Here is a 14,095-nt window from a genome sequence, read left to right on the forward strand (position 1 = left end):
ACCTCCATAAGGCTAAGTTTCTACTTGTTTTTTTATCCTGCGTTTTGGGGTTTGAAAAAAAAGCAAGAAAAAACTCCAGTGCAATTTCCTGCGTCTGGCGTTTTTTCTGGCGTTTTTACATTTGTGTGGAAATTGCATTTTTGGCCCCTTTGGCGTTTATTTTTTATTTTTTTGGTACATAAAATTTGTTGGGTACCAAAAGAAAAAAAAAGGATGCAGTAGTGATGGGGAAAAAAAATGTATTTAAGGAAATTTATATTTTTTATAACAAAATTGTAATAAATTTTTAATAAAGTGTGTTTCTCTTTTTTGACATTTTTAAGGTAGTACTACCACTCCCAGCATGGAATACACTGTTCCATGATGGGAGTAGTAATTACCTGTACTAATAGACATATCACCCGATGTGATTGCCCATAGTATAGCAGAGATGTGGAGAGGCTCTATACAGCGCCCACATCTCTGCACTATACTCCGGCCAGTGATATGAATAAAACATCACTCATTCATATTTTCTGCCAAGAGTGGGGATTGGCCGGATGGTTGCAGCCAGTCACAGCTCTGAGGGAAATATGAATGAGTGATGTTCTATTCATATCACTGGACAGAGTATAGTATAGTGCAGAGATGTGAGCGCTGTATAGAGCCGCTCCACATCTATACATTATACAGGAGGATCACAGCGGATGTCAGGCGTGATACCCCCTGTGATCTTTCCTTAACTGCAGGTACTACTACTCCCATCATGGATCACACTCTGTTCCATGTTGGGAGCAGTAGTTCCTGCAGTTAAATAAAGATCACAGCAGATGTCACTCCTGACATCTGCTGTGATCCTCCTGTATAATGTATAGATGTGGCCGGCCGCTCTTCTATGGTCCCCTGCACTGACGCATATATTCACCTATTTATATTTCCCACAGAGAGTTGTGATTGACTGGAACCATCTGGCCAATCACAGCTCTCTGCATGAAGTATGAATAGGTGTATATATACAGCAGTGCAGGGGACCATAGAAGAGCGGCCAGCAACATCTATACATTATACAGGAGGATCGCAACGGAACCCGGGGCGATCTTTCAATTAGTACACGTAGTACTACTCCCATCATGGAACAGTGTGTGTTCCATGCTGGGAGTAGTAGTACCACCTAAAAAATAAAGAATAAAAATTGAAAAACACACACACACTACATTTTTATTATTGTCGGCTACATTTTTTGTGCCCTGACTGCCCACATAAAATGATCCCTGTTTAAAAGTCAATAAAAATTTTGTTATAAAAAAGATAAATTTTGTTAAATACAATTTTTCCATCACTACTGTATCTTTTTTTTTTTTTTTTTTTTTTTTTTTTTTTAATGGTACCCTACGAAAGTCCAAAAGAGAATAAAAACCGCCTGAAAAACGCCAAAGTTAAAACCCACATGGCGTTTTTCTTGGCATTAAAAAAACCCGCCAAACTGGAAAACGCCAAATGGGAAAAGAATTTTGCGATTTCTCTTTGGTTTACAGCGAACATCTGGCCGCAGCGTTTTTTGGCCGAAAAAAACGACATGCGGCAGAATTGGTGTTTTTCTTGGCGTTTCCCCCCCTTGGCGTTTCCCCCCCCCCAAAAAAAAGACAATATTTTTGTCTTTCAGGCTTGCAGGCCTGGCAAGTCCACAAGGACTCATCACTTGTTCTCAAACACAGGGAAAACCTGCAGCATTATTTTCAAAGATTAGCCTGCCCTAGACCACCTTAAAAATTATAGCTGCCCTCTAAAAAAAAAAAAAAGACTCCTCTAAAAATTATAGACCCCAAACCAACTTTATATACAGACCCCAATTCATTGCCAGTGTGAGGAGATTGGACCCCACACCCCCTCCTTTAGAGATTTTCTTTTTCTTATACTCCGTTATGCCTTTGAGGCTATTTTGGTGTCTCACTTAAGACCCATTAATTCCCCTCCCCCCCTTTAAAGGGGTACTCCGGTGAAAACCTTTTTTCTTTTAAATCAACTAGTGGCAGAAAGTAAAACCTATTTGTAAATTACTTCTATTAAAAAATCTTAATCCTTCCTGTACTTATTAGCTGCTGAATACTACAGAGGAAATTCTTTTCTTTTTGGAATGCTTTCTGATGACATCACGACCACAGTTCTCTCTGCTGACGTAATTTTAATAATAACGCTTTATTTATTGTTGTCCTCAGTGGGATTTGAACCCAAGTCCTCAGCACTGCAAGGCAGCAGTGCTAACCACTGAGCCACCATGCTGCCCTTAGCATACATCTGCTATGCATGGTTGCTAAAATGGACAGAGATGTCAGCAGAGAGCACTGTGTTTGTGATGTCATCAGTATTCCAAAAAGAGAGGAATTTCCTCTGTAGCATTCAGCAGCTAATAAGTACTGGAAAGATTAAGATTTTTTTAATAGAAGTAATTTACAAATATGTTTAACTCTCTGCCACCAGTTGATTAAAAAGAAAAAAGGTTTTCACCGGAGTACCCCTTTAACTTCTATTTCCTTCCCCCCATTTTTCCAATTGTTTGCCTATTTGCGCATAGGCATTTTATCATTCTTACTGTATGTTTTAAATGTTCAATAAACATAGAAAAAATACAGACCCCCTAAAAGTATATCCCTTTGCTTGCAGACCACCTTGTATACAAACTAGACATCGTGTTTACATATGCCACATCAGACTTTCCTGTTCACAGACACCAGACCAGACTTCCCTGTTTAAAGACCTGAGCCCAGAACCCCCAACATGTTTATGTACAACAGATCCTAAAATGTTCATTCCCAGACTCAAATCATACATTAAGATACTCACCTCTCCCTGCTTCTGCACCTTTTTTTCATCCTGGGTGCTGCCACAGACAATGTTGCGATGCTACTTTTGTGATGGGGCATTGTGGAAGTGGAGGGAAGTGCTTAAATGGTATGTGGGTCACCCAAGACATTTTCTTAGTCTTTCGGAGGTCTGGGCTTCCTTTATTTCAGCAGTCTCCCATGCATTCTAGGAGAATTGTCAACACTGCCTAGTGCCCACTGACCAACCAAACCCCAGGATGGTAGAGCAGGGGAGTTATGAGATAACCCTTCTAAGGATTCACTTCCCATGAGTAAAGTTGAACTTGCAATTACCTGGGAGATTTACTAGGCCAGGAGAGTATCCATTAGAGGAGTGTTGTGAATTAGAGACCACGGTGGTCTTGTTTGTTGGGGAAGAATTGATGTGCAGATTTTCCATTGTGGAGCAGGCAGTGGGCTGAATGCCTTTTTTGTAAATCTGCTTTCAATATTTGTTCACCCAGTGTTTAATAGGATATCTGATTAATTGTAAAGTCTGCTCTAATGTAGGCTGTATTCTACCAGAGTTTTGGGCCTTATATTTAGGGTACATGATCATACTACAGCTTGGCCCCATCAGGGGATACTCTGGTAAGCCAGACCAACACTGGAAGCAAAGGAGGATGAGAGAGGTTTTTAAGGTAAAAAGATTGCCTATTTACTTCAAAACGGCTATTAACAGCATATCTGAACTTTTTGGTATGGGAATGGTTCAAAGGATAACCTGTCTAACAACAAGGTCATCGCGTGAAGACATGTCCACACATCACTTTTTTTTATCTGACAGCCTTTTCTGGTAGTAAAGATGGAATCTTTAAATACCCATAATCAATAGAGAGCGGCAGCCTACTTTAACTAAATGTAGTATAAAATGATATTTCTGTCACTTTACAAAGCTTATTATTCTGGTATGTTAGTCAACCTTCATACCAACAGATGTTTGGTAAGAGTCCATTGAGAGAGGTTGAGTCATACGACAGTAGTTATACAAAGCTTTGTAATGCCATTAAATAGAAGCTTCCTATGTAGGCTTTTGAGTTACTACTGGCATTACACAAAGCAATGAATGGAGCATAAGCAGTAATGGCAATGGCTTCATTATTGATTTTTGGGTCAATGTTTGTCATGCGGACTACACAGCTGAAAACATCATTTCAGCAAGTCGCTCTATAGACTCGGGCCTGCCAAGTATAATTGAGGATGTATCTTTTATGGCAAGAAAACAGTCTTAACTGCTGCATAATGCAGACATGTATAAGTGCCTGTTACAGTCACCTGACAAGAATATATACGGCCAATAAAGTATATGCAAGGACTAAACTCTCAATGAAGACAGTTTGCAATGTAACATCATGTGTCAGAGAAATACACTTTTTAACAAATTGAGTCATCAAGTGGTAGATATAAATATTGTATACTTTAGTATTACTGTATATCATATAATATTATCAGAATTGCTTGAAATTTTGTCAAAGTTTTAATCTGTAATTTTATTTAATAATAACCGTCAATTGGGGAAATATTTGTAATATTGTTATGCCAGTTTTATATTGGACAAAGGTTGCAAAGCTTTACTTTTGTGGCACTTACACCACGTTATAAAAATTGGACAGGGCTTCACCAACTTCTAATGTTGATGCTATAATGCTATAATGCTACAATGCTATATGTTGCAACCTCACAGCTTCTCTCCTTTATTCAGCTATGTCTATTTATACATATGTGCAGCTTCTTGTGTCTTCACTCTACCTATGTTTATGTGTTAATATATTGACAAGAATCTAAACTGCCTATATGTTTAATATATTTATGTTTTTATTTTATATGGAAATCTGCATTCATCCCATATTTAATATTTTGGTATTTTTATATATGCCCAGAGGTTGCCTGTCTGAGGTTATTAGAGGATCTCTGTGAGCAGAGAACTTCATTGATATTCCTAGTAATACTGTCTGGCTACTCGCTATTGTAAGACGCTACCAAAACCAATGATAGTTAGGAAAACCTACAGTAGTCTTTTTCATTAAAATCACCGTAAGTTATAGAAAACCCAAACTATTTATAGTTTAAAACGCCATCTCTTCTTTAAAGGGTTACTCCTCTGCTAAGCGTTTGGAACAAACTGTTCCGAGCGCTTTACCCGGCATCGGGAGCTCGTGACGTCATAGCCCTGCCCCCCCATGACGTCACGCCCCTTCCCATAGGCTTGCAGGGGGCGGGACATGATGTTATGAGGGGGCGGGGCTATGATGTCCCAAGCTTGAGGGGTACTATGGAGAAAATTTGCAAATACCGTAACAAAAAAAAAAAATCCCAAGCTTTCCAGTACTTATTAGCTGCTGTATTCCCTGAAGGATTTTGTGTAATCTTTCCAGTCTGAAGTGCTCTCTGCTGCACCCTTTGTCCGTGTCAGGAACTGTTCAGAGTAGAAGCACATCCTTATAGAAAACCTCTCCTGCTCTGGATACTTCCTGACATGGACAGAGGAGGCAACAAAGAGCACAGAGAGTAATCTGAATGGAAAGATTACATGACTTCTTTTAGGGAATACAGCAGCTGATAAATACTGGAAGGCTCGAAAGTGAAGTAATTTGCATATCTGTATAATTCTCTGTTACCAGTTTATAAAAAAAAAATCATTATTATTTCTTCCTGAGAACCCCTTTAAAAAATAAATCTTATTCCAGTTATCAATGGGGGTCTAGACTTTTTGACTCAGCATGTTCCTGTAGGGTTAATTATTGCTGTTACACAGCATCACTGGTTTGCTGTCATCCATTTAGCCTCTGTGCACTAAAATCTTGCACATATACAGGTCAATCATAGGACAGAGCATGCCCAACATTCCCCTCTTCCAGCTGCTTCAAAGAGGACCTGTAGCCGAATCAGAAATGGCAGATTTCTAGTATGTGCAGATAGGTTAGGGGGGTGATCACATACTGTTGGGGGCTGACTCTGTTTACAGTATGTTGATCAACTACCCCTCCGAACATAGGCGGGGGTTATTTCCATCTGATGGTCTGCAAATCTGTCACATGGGAGGCACTTTATTACAATAGGGGCTTTTTGTCATAATGCAGGCTATGAGAGGGGGCATGTATATAAAACTGTTGGGCATGTTCGGCACTGCCTGTACTGGGAAACTATACAACTACACAGAGCACCTGCTGCCACCATCCCATTTCATATCCCTACTGCATAAATTCCTACCCCATCATACCACAAGGGGGCAGTTGTTTTATGCTGCCATTCCTGTCTGGTCCCCCATCCTACAGAGCTGTTCTTTGCTTCCAGTGCTCTGCTGTCCCCTGGTACTTCTTCTTTAAAGGGGTGCTCCACTGAAAAACATTTTTTTTTATCAACTGGCACCAGAAACTTAAACAAATTTGAATATTACAATGCAAAAAGGCCAAGAAAGGAGAGAGCACACTAAAGCATTACTGCACCTGAATTGGGAATACTGTGTGACATCAGTGGCCCGTAATGAGTCTCCTGCGTGATGCACATACGAAAAGCTCGAAGTATCAATAAATGTAACAACAAAGGCACGTACGTGCACTCACTGTGGTCAGACAGAAAGGAAATTCAAAAAGCAAAGAACTTCCTCTGTAGTATACAGCAGATTATAAGTACTGGAAGGATTAAGTTTTTTTTTAATAGAAGTAATTTTCAAATCTGTTTAACTTTCTGACACCAGTTGATCCACCGGAGTACCCCTTTAATGCCCAGTGCCGTCTCTGGGTTTTCTTGAAAGTGCTCTGCTGCGCTCTCTCCTCTTCTGCTTTCAATTTATGTATTCGTTTCCCTCCTCCTGTGTATGTGGAAGCAGAAGAGGAGAGAGTGGCACATAGCACTGTAAAGAAGAACCAGGATGTGTCGTCATCCCCCCCCCCCCAACCTTTCTGCACATACTAAAAAAAAATGCTATATCTGATTCGGCCACAGGTCCTCTTCAATGAAACACTGCTTGTGTGTGCTGTACATCATTGTACTTTAGTAGTACTTTACCTCACATTTTTCTCATTTTAAAATTCTGAAGAAATGTACTTTGAGTTGCACACTTTTGGTTGCACACGGGTATGCTCTTGTGTGGTACATTACTGAAGAAACTGGAAGAGCGCTAGGGAGTACTGTGCATGTGCCATCCCTTGATTTTATGGTGTTTGTGCAAGTTTTCAGTGCATGTAGGGGAAATGAGATCAAATTCAGGAGGCAGTGAAAAACACAGATGCTGCTTGTGGCTATCAGTTTTGCCCTATGGGCACTTGCGCATATGCATACGCAAGACTGATATGGAGAAAGTTCAGGGGTGCTGTGGCATTCCAATGGGAAAGATGAGGATGGGGGACACTAGGACACTTGTAGCCTAGCACTGCTACAGGTGTCCTAGCACTACCTAGACCATAGGCAGCATCATGCCTGCAGCCACAAGAGGCCTGAGGCATCTCCTTCTCCAGGACATGCAGAGAATGACTTAATCTTGTGTGACCTGAAGGTAGAGATGCTCCTGGCCTCTCATGGCAGCAGAAGAAGCTGCCTGTGGCCTAGAAGCTGGAGAAAACGACAGTGACGGCAGAAACTGTTCTGACAGGAACTCCAGACAACTGAATATCCAGGAAGGGTGCAGTCACTGAGGTACAGCATAAATGGATCCTCATTGATTGTAAAGCAATATTGGATGTATGTGGGCAGTGTCGGTGTGGTGAAGCTGGGCACTTGCACTAATTTTTAGTAAATAATTCAGTAAATATATTAAAGTAGCACGAAACCTAAAGTCTATGTCCTCTACATTTGCTTTGCATTTCTAACACCACCTACTGTTGTATGTAAATAGGCATTTCATTGGACTGTAGTATTCTTTCAAGGGATTACTGTTAGAAAGAAGTTTACTGCTTCGTTTACCACTTTTATCTCACATTTCTCTATATCTTAATGTATAAATAAATATAATATAGTACTAAAAGTGCATAATTTTGATGTACTGGTCCCTTAAATACCAAAGGGGCTATGTCAGAACCTAGTAGTTCCAAATTACACTTTAGGATTATTGAGAATCATGAGAGGATCATTAGCTGCGTAAAACAGTTAACGAAATTGTGGGTATTGTCCTTTATGTATCACTATATGTGATGTAACACACGGCGGTCTTTGTGTCCATTTACATACAGCACTAGGACAGTAGATGCCTAAACCGTACTTGTTTCTTCTTGACTAATTTACCTTGTCAGCATGTGTTGTCCCGCTTGTGTCTCTGAATTTAATAGCTTTCTGTTGCTTTTAATGGTTTGTGCAATTCAGGCTAACTGTGTAGATATGTCAAAGAAAGACAAGCGCACGGCGAGGAGATGGAGGACAAAAAGTGTCAGCAAAGATGCAAAAATACAACTTCAGGTACAGCATTCATCCGTGCAATTTCTTACTAACTTTTCTGCTCTATTTTGTTGCTGTGCATGGTTCCTCTGCTTTCTGGAGAAAAAAATCTGTCCCACTGGTATACACTGGGTACCTCCAGGTTGGCTGTGACGTGACTACAGACGCCCCAGCTTGGCATGTCTGCACCCATACATAACTTGGTGTCCTTTCCAATGGTTGCTTGGCTGTGTTAATATATGCAAAGACAAGAAGAAACAGACAGGGGAAGGCGTTGCCTTGTGCTGTTACAGAGGATGAGAGGGTTAAAGGAGTAGTCCAGTAGTGACCAACTTATCCCCTATCCTAAGGATAGGGGATAAGTTTGAGATCGCGGGGGGTCCGACCACTGGGGCCCCCTGCGATCTCCTGTACGGAGCCACGACAGCCCACGGGAAGGGGGCGTGTCGACCTCCGCACGAAGCGGTGGCCGACACGCCCTCTCAATACAACTCTATGGCAGAGCCGAAGCGCTGCCTTCGGCAATCTCCGGCTCTGCCATTGAGATGTATTGAGGGGTCGTGTTGGCCGCCGCTTCGTGCGGGGGTCGACACCCGCTATCTGGCTGGAGAGCCTGGCCCCCATACAGAGAGATCGCAGGGGGCCCCAGCGGTTGGACCCCCCGCGATCTCAAACTTATCCCCTATCCTTAGGATAGGGGATACGTTTTTCATCACTGGACTACTCCTTTAAATCGGGGTTATTGATTTCACACGTACCTTGTGATGTTGGGCTCAGAGCTCAACATCTATAGTGGCAAAGAACATGCAGAGCGGGGCTGCCTATGAACTTGGGCTTGAAGTACCGCTGGCGGTTGCCGGACGGGGAAGAAAAATCCAGGGGATTCTCAGGGTGCACGCCGCAGTTACAGAGAACCGAGGATGCCGTAGGTTAAATTATAATTCTTTTATTCACATATTCACATTGACATTTATTAAAGTCCCAGACAACCCTTTAAAGTAAAGCTCTAACTTTATATATTGGGTATTAATCAGAAAATATGAAATGAAGCATCTTTGTAATTTTTCTATCAAAGTTTTCGTAGTTTTGGTGGCAAAAAACATGCTATATGCTGTGTAGTTCTTGCAATCCAAAGTGACAAAACAGGTGAGGGAAGCTCCAGACAGACCCTTGAATGTGTTGCCTCCAGGAAGCTGTTGCTGCTGATAGATCTTTTTATTCTGAAAATGAATATAAATGTGTGTTTATCTAGGATAACTTGGTTCATGTACACTCAGAGCAGCCTTCTGAAAAATTTGTGTTTTTATGGTCATGGAGTTTGAGGCCATGTTCACATGGTGTGGAACGTGTTTAATGATAATTAAATAATCCAGTGGGCACTATGACCGCTCAGAAATGTGCCGTCTCATAGACAGCAATACATTTCCGTGCAAAATTCAAAAAAAGAATAGACTTGTATAATCGGATGCTGGAACCAGGAAATATCACCATGTGAACAGTGCAGCAGAATCCTATTGAAATCAAGAATCAGTAGAATCCCATAGAAATTCCACTTGGACATTCCACCACATGAACTTCCCCTTATAGGAACACTAAATGTCGAAAATGCATTAACAAAAAAATCCCTAAATATCCATATCCATGTCTACTTTGATTCTATTCTATTTTATTATTAACACTGTATATTCAACGCGATATAGGAGGAGAGTATATTAGAAGAAGAAAAACTACCACAAGAGGGCACTGTTATGAATTAGAGGGGCAAAGGTTTATGCAGTAATATCAAGAAGTATTACTTTACTGAGAGAGTAGTGGATGCATGGTATTTATATAAAGAGAAAAGTGGTCCTCTAGGTAACCCTGGGACAGAATTAATATATGTATATAAGAGGTACAAAGATAAAGGGCATATGTGCAGTTACCCCAACCACTGAGCCACTGAAGAAAAGAGAAGGATCTCTTGAAACATGTCTGGCAAAAAACATTGAGTTATATCCACCATCTGGATCACTATTTCTATTGAAGTTTAGCCCACTCCTGTATGGCCACAGCGTGTCGGATATTTGTAGGATAGGATATTTGTGTCACGGTTGGTTAACCTCGGTTCCCCTGAGTTAGGTATAATTGTGAGCTGCACTAGAACACATTTAGTTATCCTTAGCATGCATGGAATAGCCTTCCTGCAGAAGTGGTAGCTGCAAATACAATGAAGGAGTTTAAGCATTCATGGGATAGACAATAAGGCTAGCCTTCATATAAGATAGGGTCAGGGACTATTCATAGTATTCAGAATATTGGGCAGACTAGATGGGCCGAATGGTTGTTATTAGGGATCGACCGATATCGTTTTTTTAGGGCCGATACCGATAATCTGTGGACGTTAGGGCCGATAACTTATACCGATATTCCGGAGGGCGGTCGGAGCATTATCGGCTTATCGGCAAGGTAATTGCCGATACCGATAATGCCCAAAATCGTGATTATCGGCCGATAATATCAGCCATACCGATAAATGGTCGATCCCTAGTTGTTATCTGCCGACACATTCTTTTTTTCTTTATTGCAGTTAAAACAGTGAGAAATGTATATCAAGAATTATCCCAGTTACCAGGCTGCAAGGCAACTAGGTACAGCAGGAGCCCTTCCCTATCAATCCGGAATATGAGCACAAGCATCTTAAGCTCTGCCCCTTAGCATATTCCTACCCCTGTACCTGGAACTGATGAGAGATGAGGAGGAAGATAACCAGAGTTCTTTGTAGGCTTAGGCTTCTTTCACATTACCATTTTCATCCGGTAGGTGAGAAAAATTTGTGCATGACACGTCTTTTTCTCCCACTATCTTCGGCCGCAATAACAGAACTTATAATCGAAGTTAAAGGAATCCCATTCAAGTGAATGGGATCCTCTTTGCCCATTATAACTCCTGTTATGCTCCGTTACAATAACGGATGTTAATGGCAGTTTGTAACTTAACTAGTGTGAAAGAAGCTTTAGACCAGTGTTTTCCAATCAGTGTGTCTCCTGCTGTTGCAAAACTACAACTCCCCGCATGCCTGGATAGCCAAAGGCCTTCTAGGCTCCAGTTTCTTTTTTTTTTTTAATGTTTAGCCAGTGCAGGGTTCCCAGAAGCAGCAGTACAGTAGAGAATATGGAGGACACTGCAAAAGATGTGCGGCCGAGTAGGGCTAGTAGTAGCAGCCACCATTTTGAGAAGTTAAAGGGGCTACTCCGGGGAAATAAACCCCTAGCCCATCCTCTCATCAACCTATTAAAAGATTTTCACTGCATATCTCCTTTAAACTCATCCTGTGCCCGGGCTGAAAAAAAAAAACTTTAACTCACCTTCCTACGTTCCGTCATGTAAGGAGCCGGCCACCGCGCTCAGCCTATGACCTGCCGAGGCGGGACATCGCTGTGCTCAGCGATACGCTGACAGCACTGTGATGTTCCGAGCCTAAGAAGAAGGAAGACGAGCAGCAGCGGAGTAACAGGACGCCGATATCTCCGCAATGGGGGAACATAGGAAGGTGAGTTAAAGTTTATTTTATTTATGCAGCACAAGCACAGGATGAGGTAAAAGATTTTCACTGCATATCTCCTTTAACTGTCTAAATATAATTCATTATCTATATAGAGCAGTTTCCCCTCTTTAGTTGTCACTTACATGCATGAAGTGAGGGAATGCCATCATCCAGCCATCCACTCTCTGTCCAAATCCCTCTCTGATAGCAGCCCCCACCCTTCTGAGAGACACAGACCATGTGGTTTTTGCCCAGCACTGATGAGTCATGCTCTCTTTAGTGCTGAGAACTGGGAGGTGTGTGCAGCCTCAGCCAATCACACACTGCATTTCTCTCTGCTGCTCCAAGCAGGAGGGTGGGGGCTGGCAGAGCAGAGCTGCAATGATTGCTGGGAGATGTAGGCAAGGGGGAGAGAAGGATGGCAAAGAATATCAAGCAGCCAGAGAAGACAACAAAGACCACATGAGCCATGCATATCAGGCATGATGGTTTACAAGGAACATATCAAGGAAGTGTGGTGACTTTGGAGCATTATATATATATATATATACTTCCCTGGAGTACTCCTTCAATACAATAAATCTCAAAAGTTTTTAATTGTCTGAAACTTGATATGGCTCATCTCTGCTTACAACCTGTTCCCATTGTTACTCCTTCTGACATTCAAAAAAATACTTATGGAACATTTAGCAAAATCTATTGAAAGTTGTTTTATTTATTAATAAAATGGAAAAAGAGATAGAAAATTTTGAAGTTAGTCATGGAGATGCATTTGTGATTCAACCTGCCTTCTGTTGTCTTGCATGGGTTCACACACCTGTGGTCACAGGCCATGTTCACTCAGCCAAAAATGATGTAGAATGTCCTCCAGACAAATTATGGGCGGACATTCCGCACATTTACTTCAATCGGCAGCCCTAGGACCACTCGAAAATGTACCATACATCTCCATAAACGGCAATGTATTTCCGAGCAGAATCCACAGAAACATCAAACAGGTTCAATGTTTCTGCAGATGCCGTAATTGGAATTTCCGCAGCAGAAAAATCTGCTGTGTGCACTGTGCAGCAGAATCCCATTGAAATCAATGGGCCTCTTCTGCAGCAGAATTTATAGGAAATTTGAAAATTCCCCAGTGACTCTCCATGCAATGTGTTGTTTTAACACTCAACAAAATCGTATCACTGCAAAAAGCAAAAGGGTATCCCTAAAAGCACTAATGACCTACTGTAGTAGCAGGGAACATTGCAGGAAAAGTGACCAATATTTCCCCAAAAATGTGGGTTTTCTTCGGTTTGTTTTTGTTTTTTTTAATGGTGGACTATCTGCCTCATGAAAAAAAAATAAAAGAAAAAAGACCCTTCTCCCCCCACAAAAATTAAAAAGTTATTGTGGTATCCCAGTACCGGATTGCATCCGTTACCTTGTGGTGAGGTCCCCAAAGTCAGAGTCCCTAGTTACCGGTGGGGACCTCATCTATAGTTAGCCCCTTGTCACCCCTGTAATAGTTAAAATTATTCAAATTCTAAGTGTATATATGTATACTTACCTTGTTGTTAGCATCACAGAACCTGCGTGTCACGTGATGCGTTCCAAAACTCTATGGTTTATGGTTCAAGGACCTTTGGAGGAAGTCAGGTGATCGCCCACCATGCGTTGTAACAGTGAGTGACAGCTGACTCAGACCAATCCAAAACGGCCCTGCCCCTGTCCATATAAGGGAGCGGCGGCCATTAAACGCTCTTTCCTCGTGGGCTGCTGATAGAGGAGGATCTGCACAACTGGGCCTCAGCAGCGACTAGGCCCAAGTCTTGCGGCAACGGCCATCTTACAAAACTGTGAGTTATCTCAATCCCTCTTAAGTCTGCAAGATCACTGGACCTAAACAGACCCCTAAATCCGGACGGTTCTCTGCATCACTCCTAATTCTAATAACCTCTTGGATAAGCTAATGGTCCGCGGCATCTGTCAATCACTGCCATACTACATAGAGACTTTATTACCATACTAAGACTGTTGCTGTTAATTGGATGTACCGCAACTTAGTACCTCAGTAAAGTTTATACAAGTTCAAGTTCATCCCTATTGTGGACTTTCATTCATTTAAGCACGCACCTATCGTTTCTGGGAAGGGTGGCGATAGGCCGAAGATTTACCTCAGCGTATTAACCCACACCCTGGCATCACGAGTGACAGGAGTTAAATTAACCCCTCATATACCGAAGCAACACCCCAACTACTCTACACCCCCAAGGCCCTACCACATTATCGCTGTGTAATATTGTCCGTAAGGATTGTCAAAATAGCTGTGAATAAAGGGTTAAGTATGGTCAGCGTTCTATAAGCGTTTGTAGATTGTATT

The 14,095-nt window shown here is 41.7% G+C and overlaps 1 protein-coding gene across 1 annotated transcript in view; it reads left to right on the forward strand.

Moving 5' to 3' along the window:
- Positions 1 to 14,095, forward strand: part of OSBPL6 (oxysterol binding protein like 6) — a 282,887-nt gene that overhangs the window by 170,961 nt on the left and 97,831 nt on the right. The window contains 1 exon segment of the mRNA XM_056536461.1: positions 8,139 to 8,231. Coding sequence (XP_056392436.1) covers positions 8,139 to 8,231 — 93 coding nt within the window.

The sequence above is a fragment of the Hyla sarda genome, chromosome 8 (assembly GCF_029499605.1).
Source record: "Hyla sarda isolate aHylSar1 chromosome 8, aHylSar1.hap1, whole genome shotgun sequence".
NCBI classification, from domain to species: domain Eukaryota; kingdom Metazoa; phylum Chordata; class Amphibia; order Anura; family Hylidae; genus Hyla; species Hyla sarda.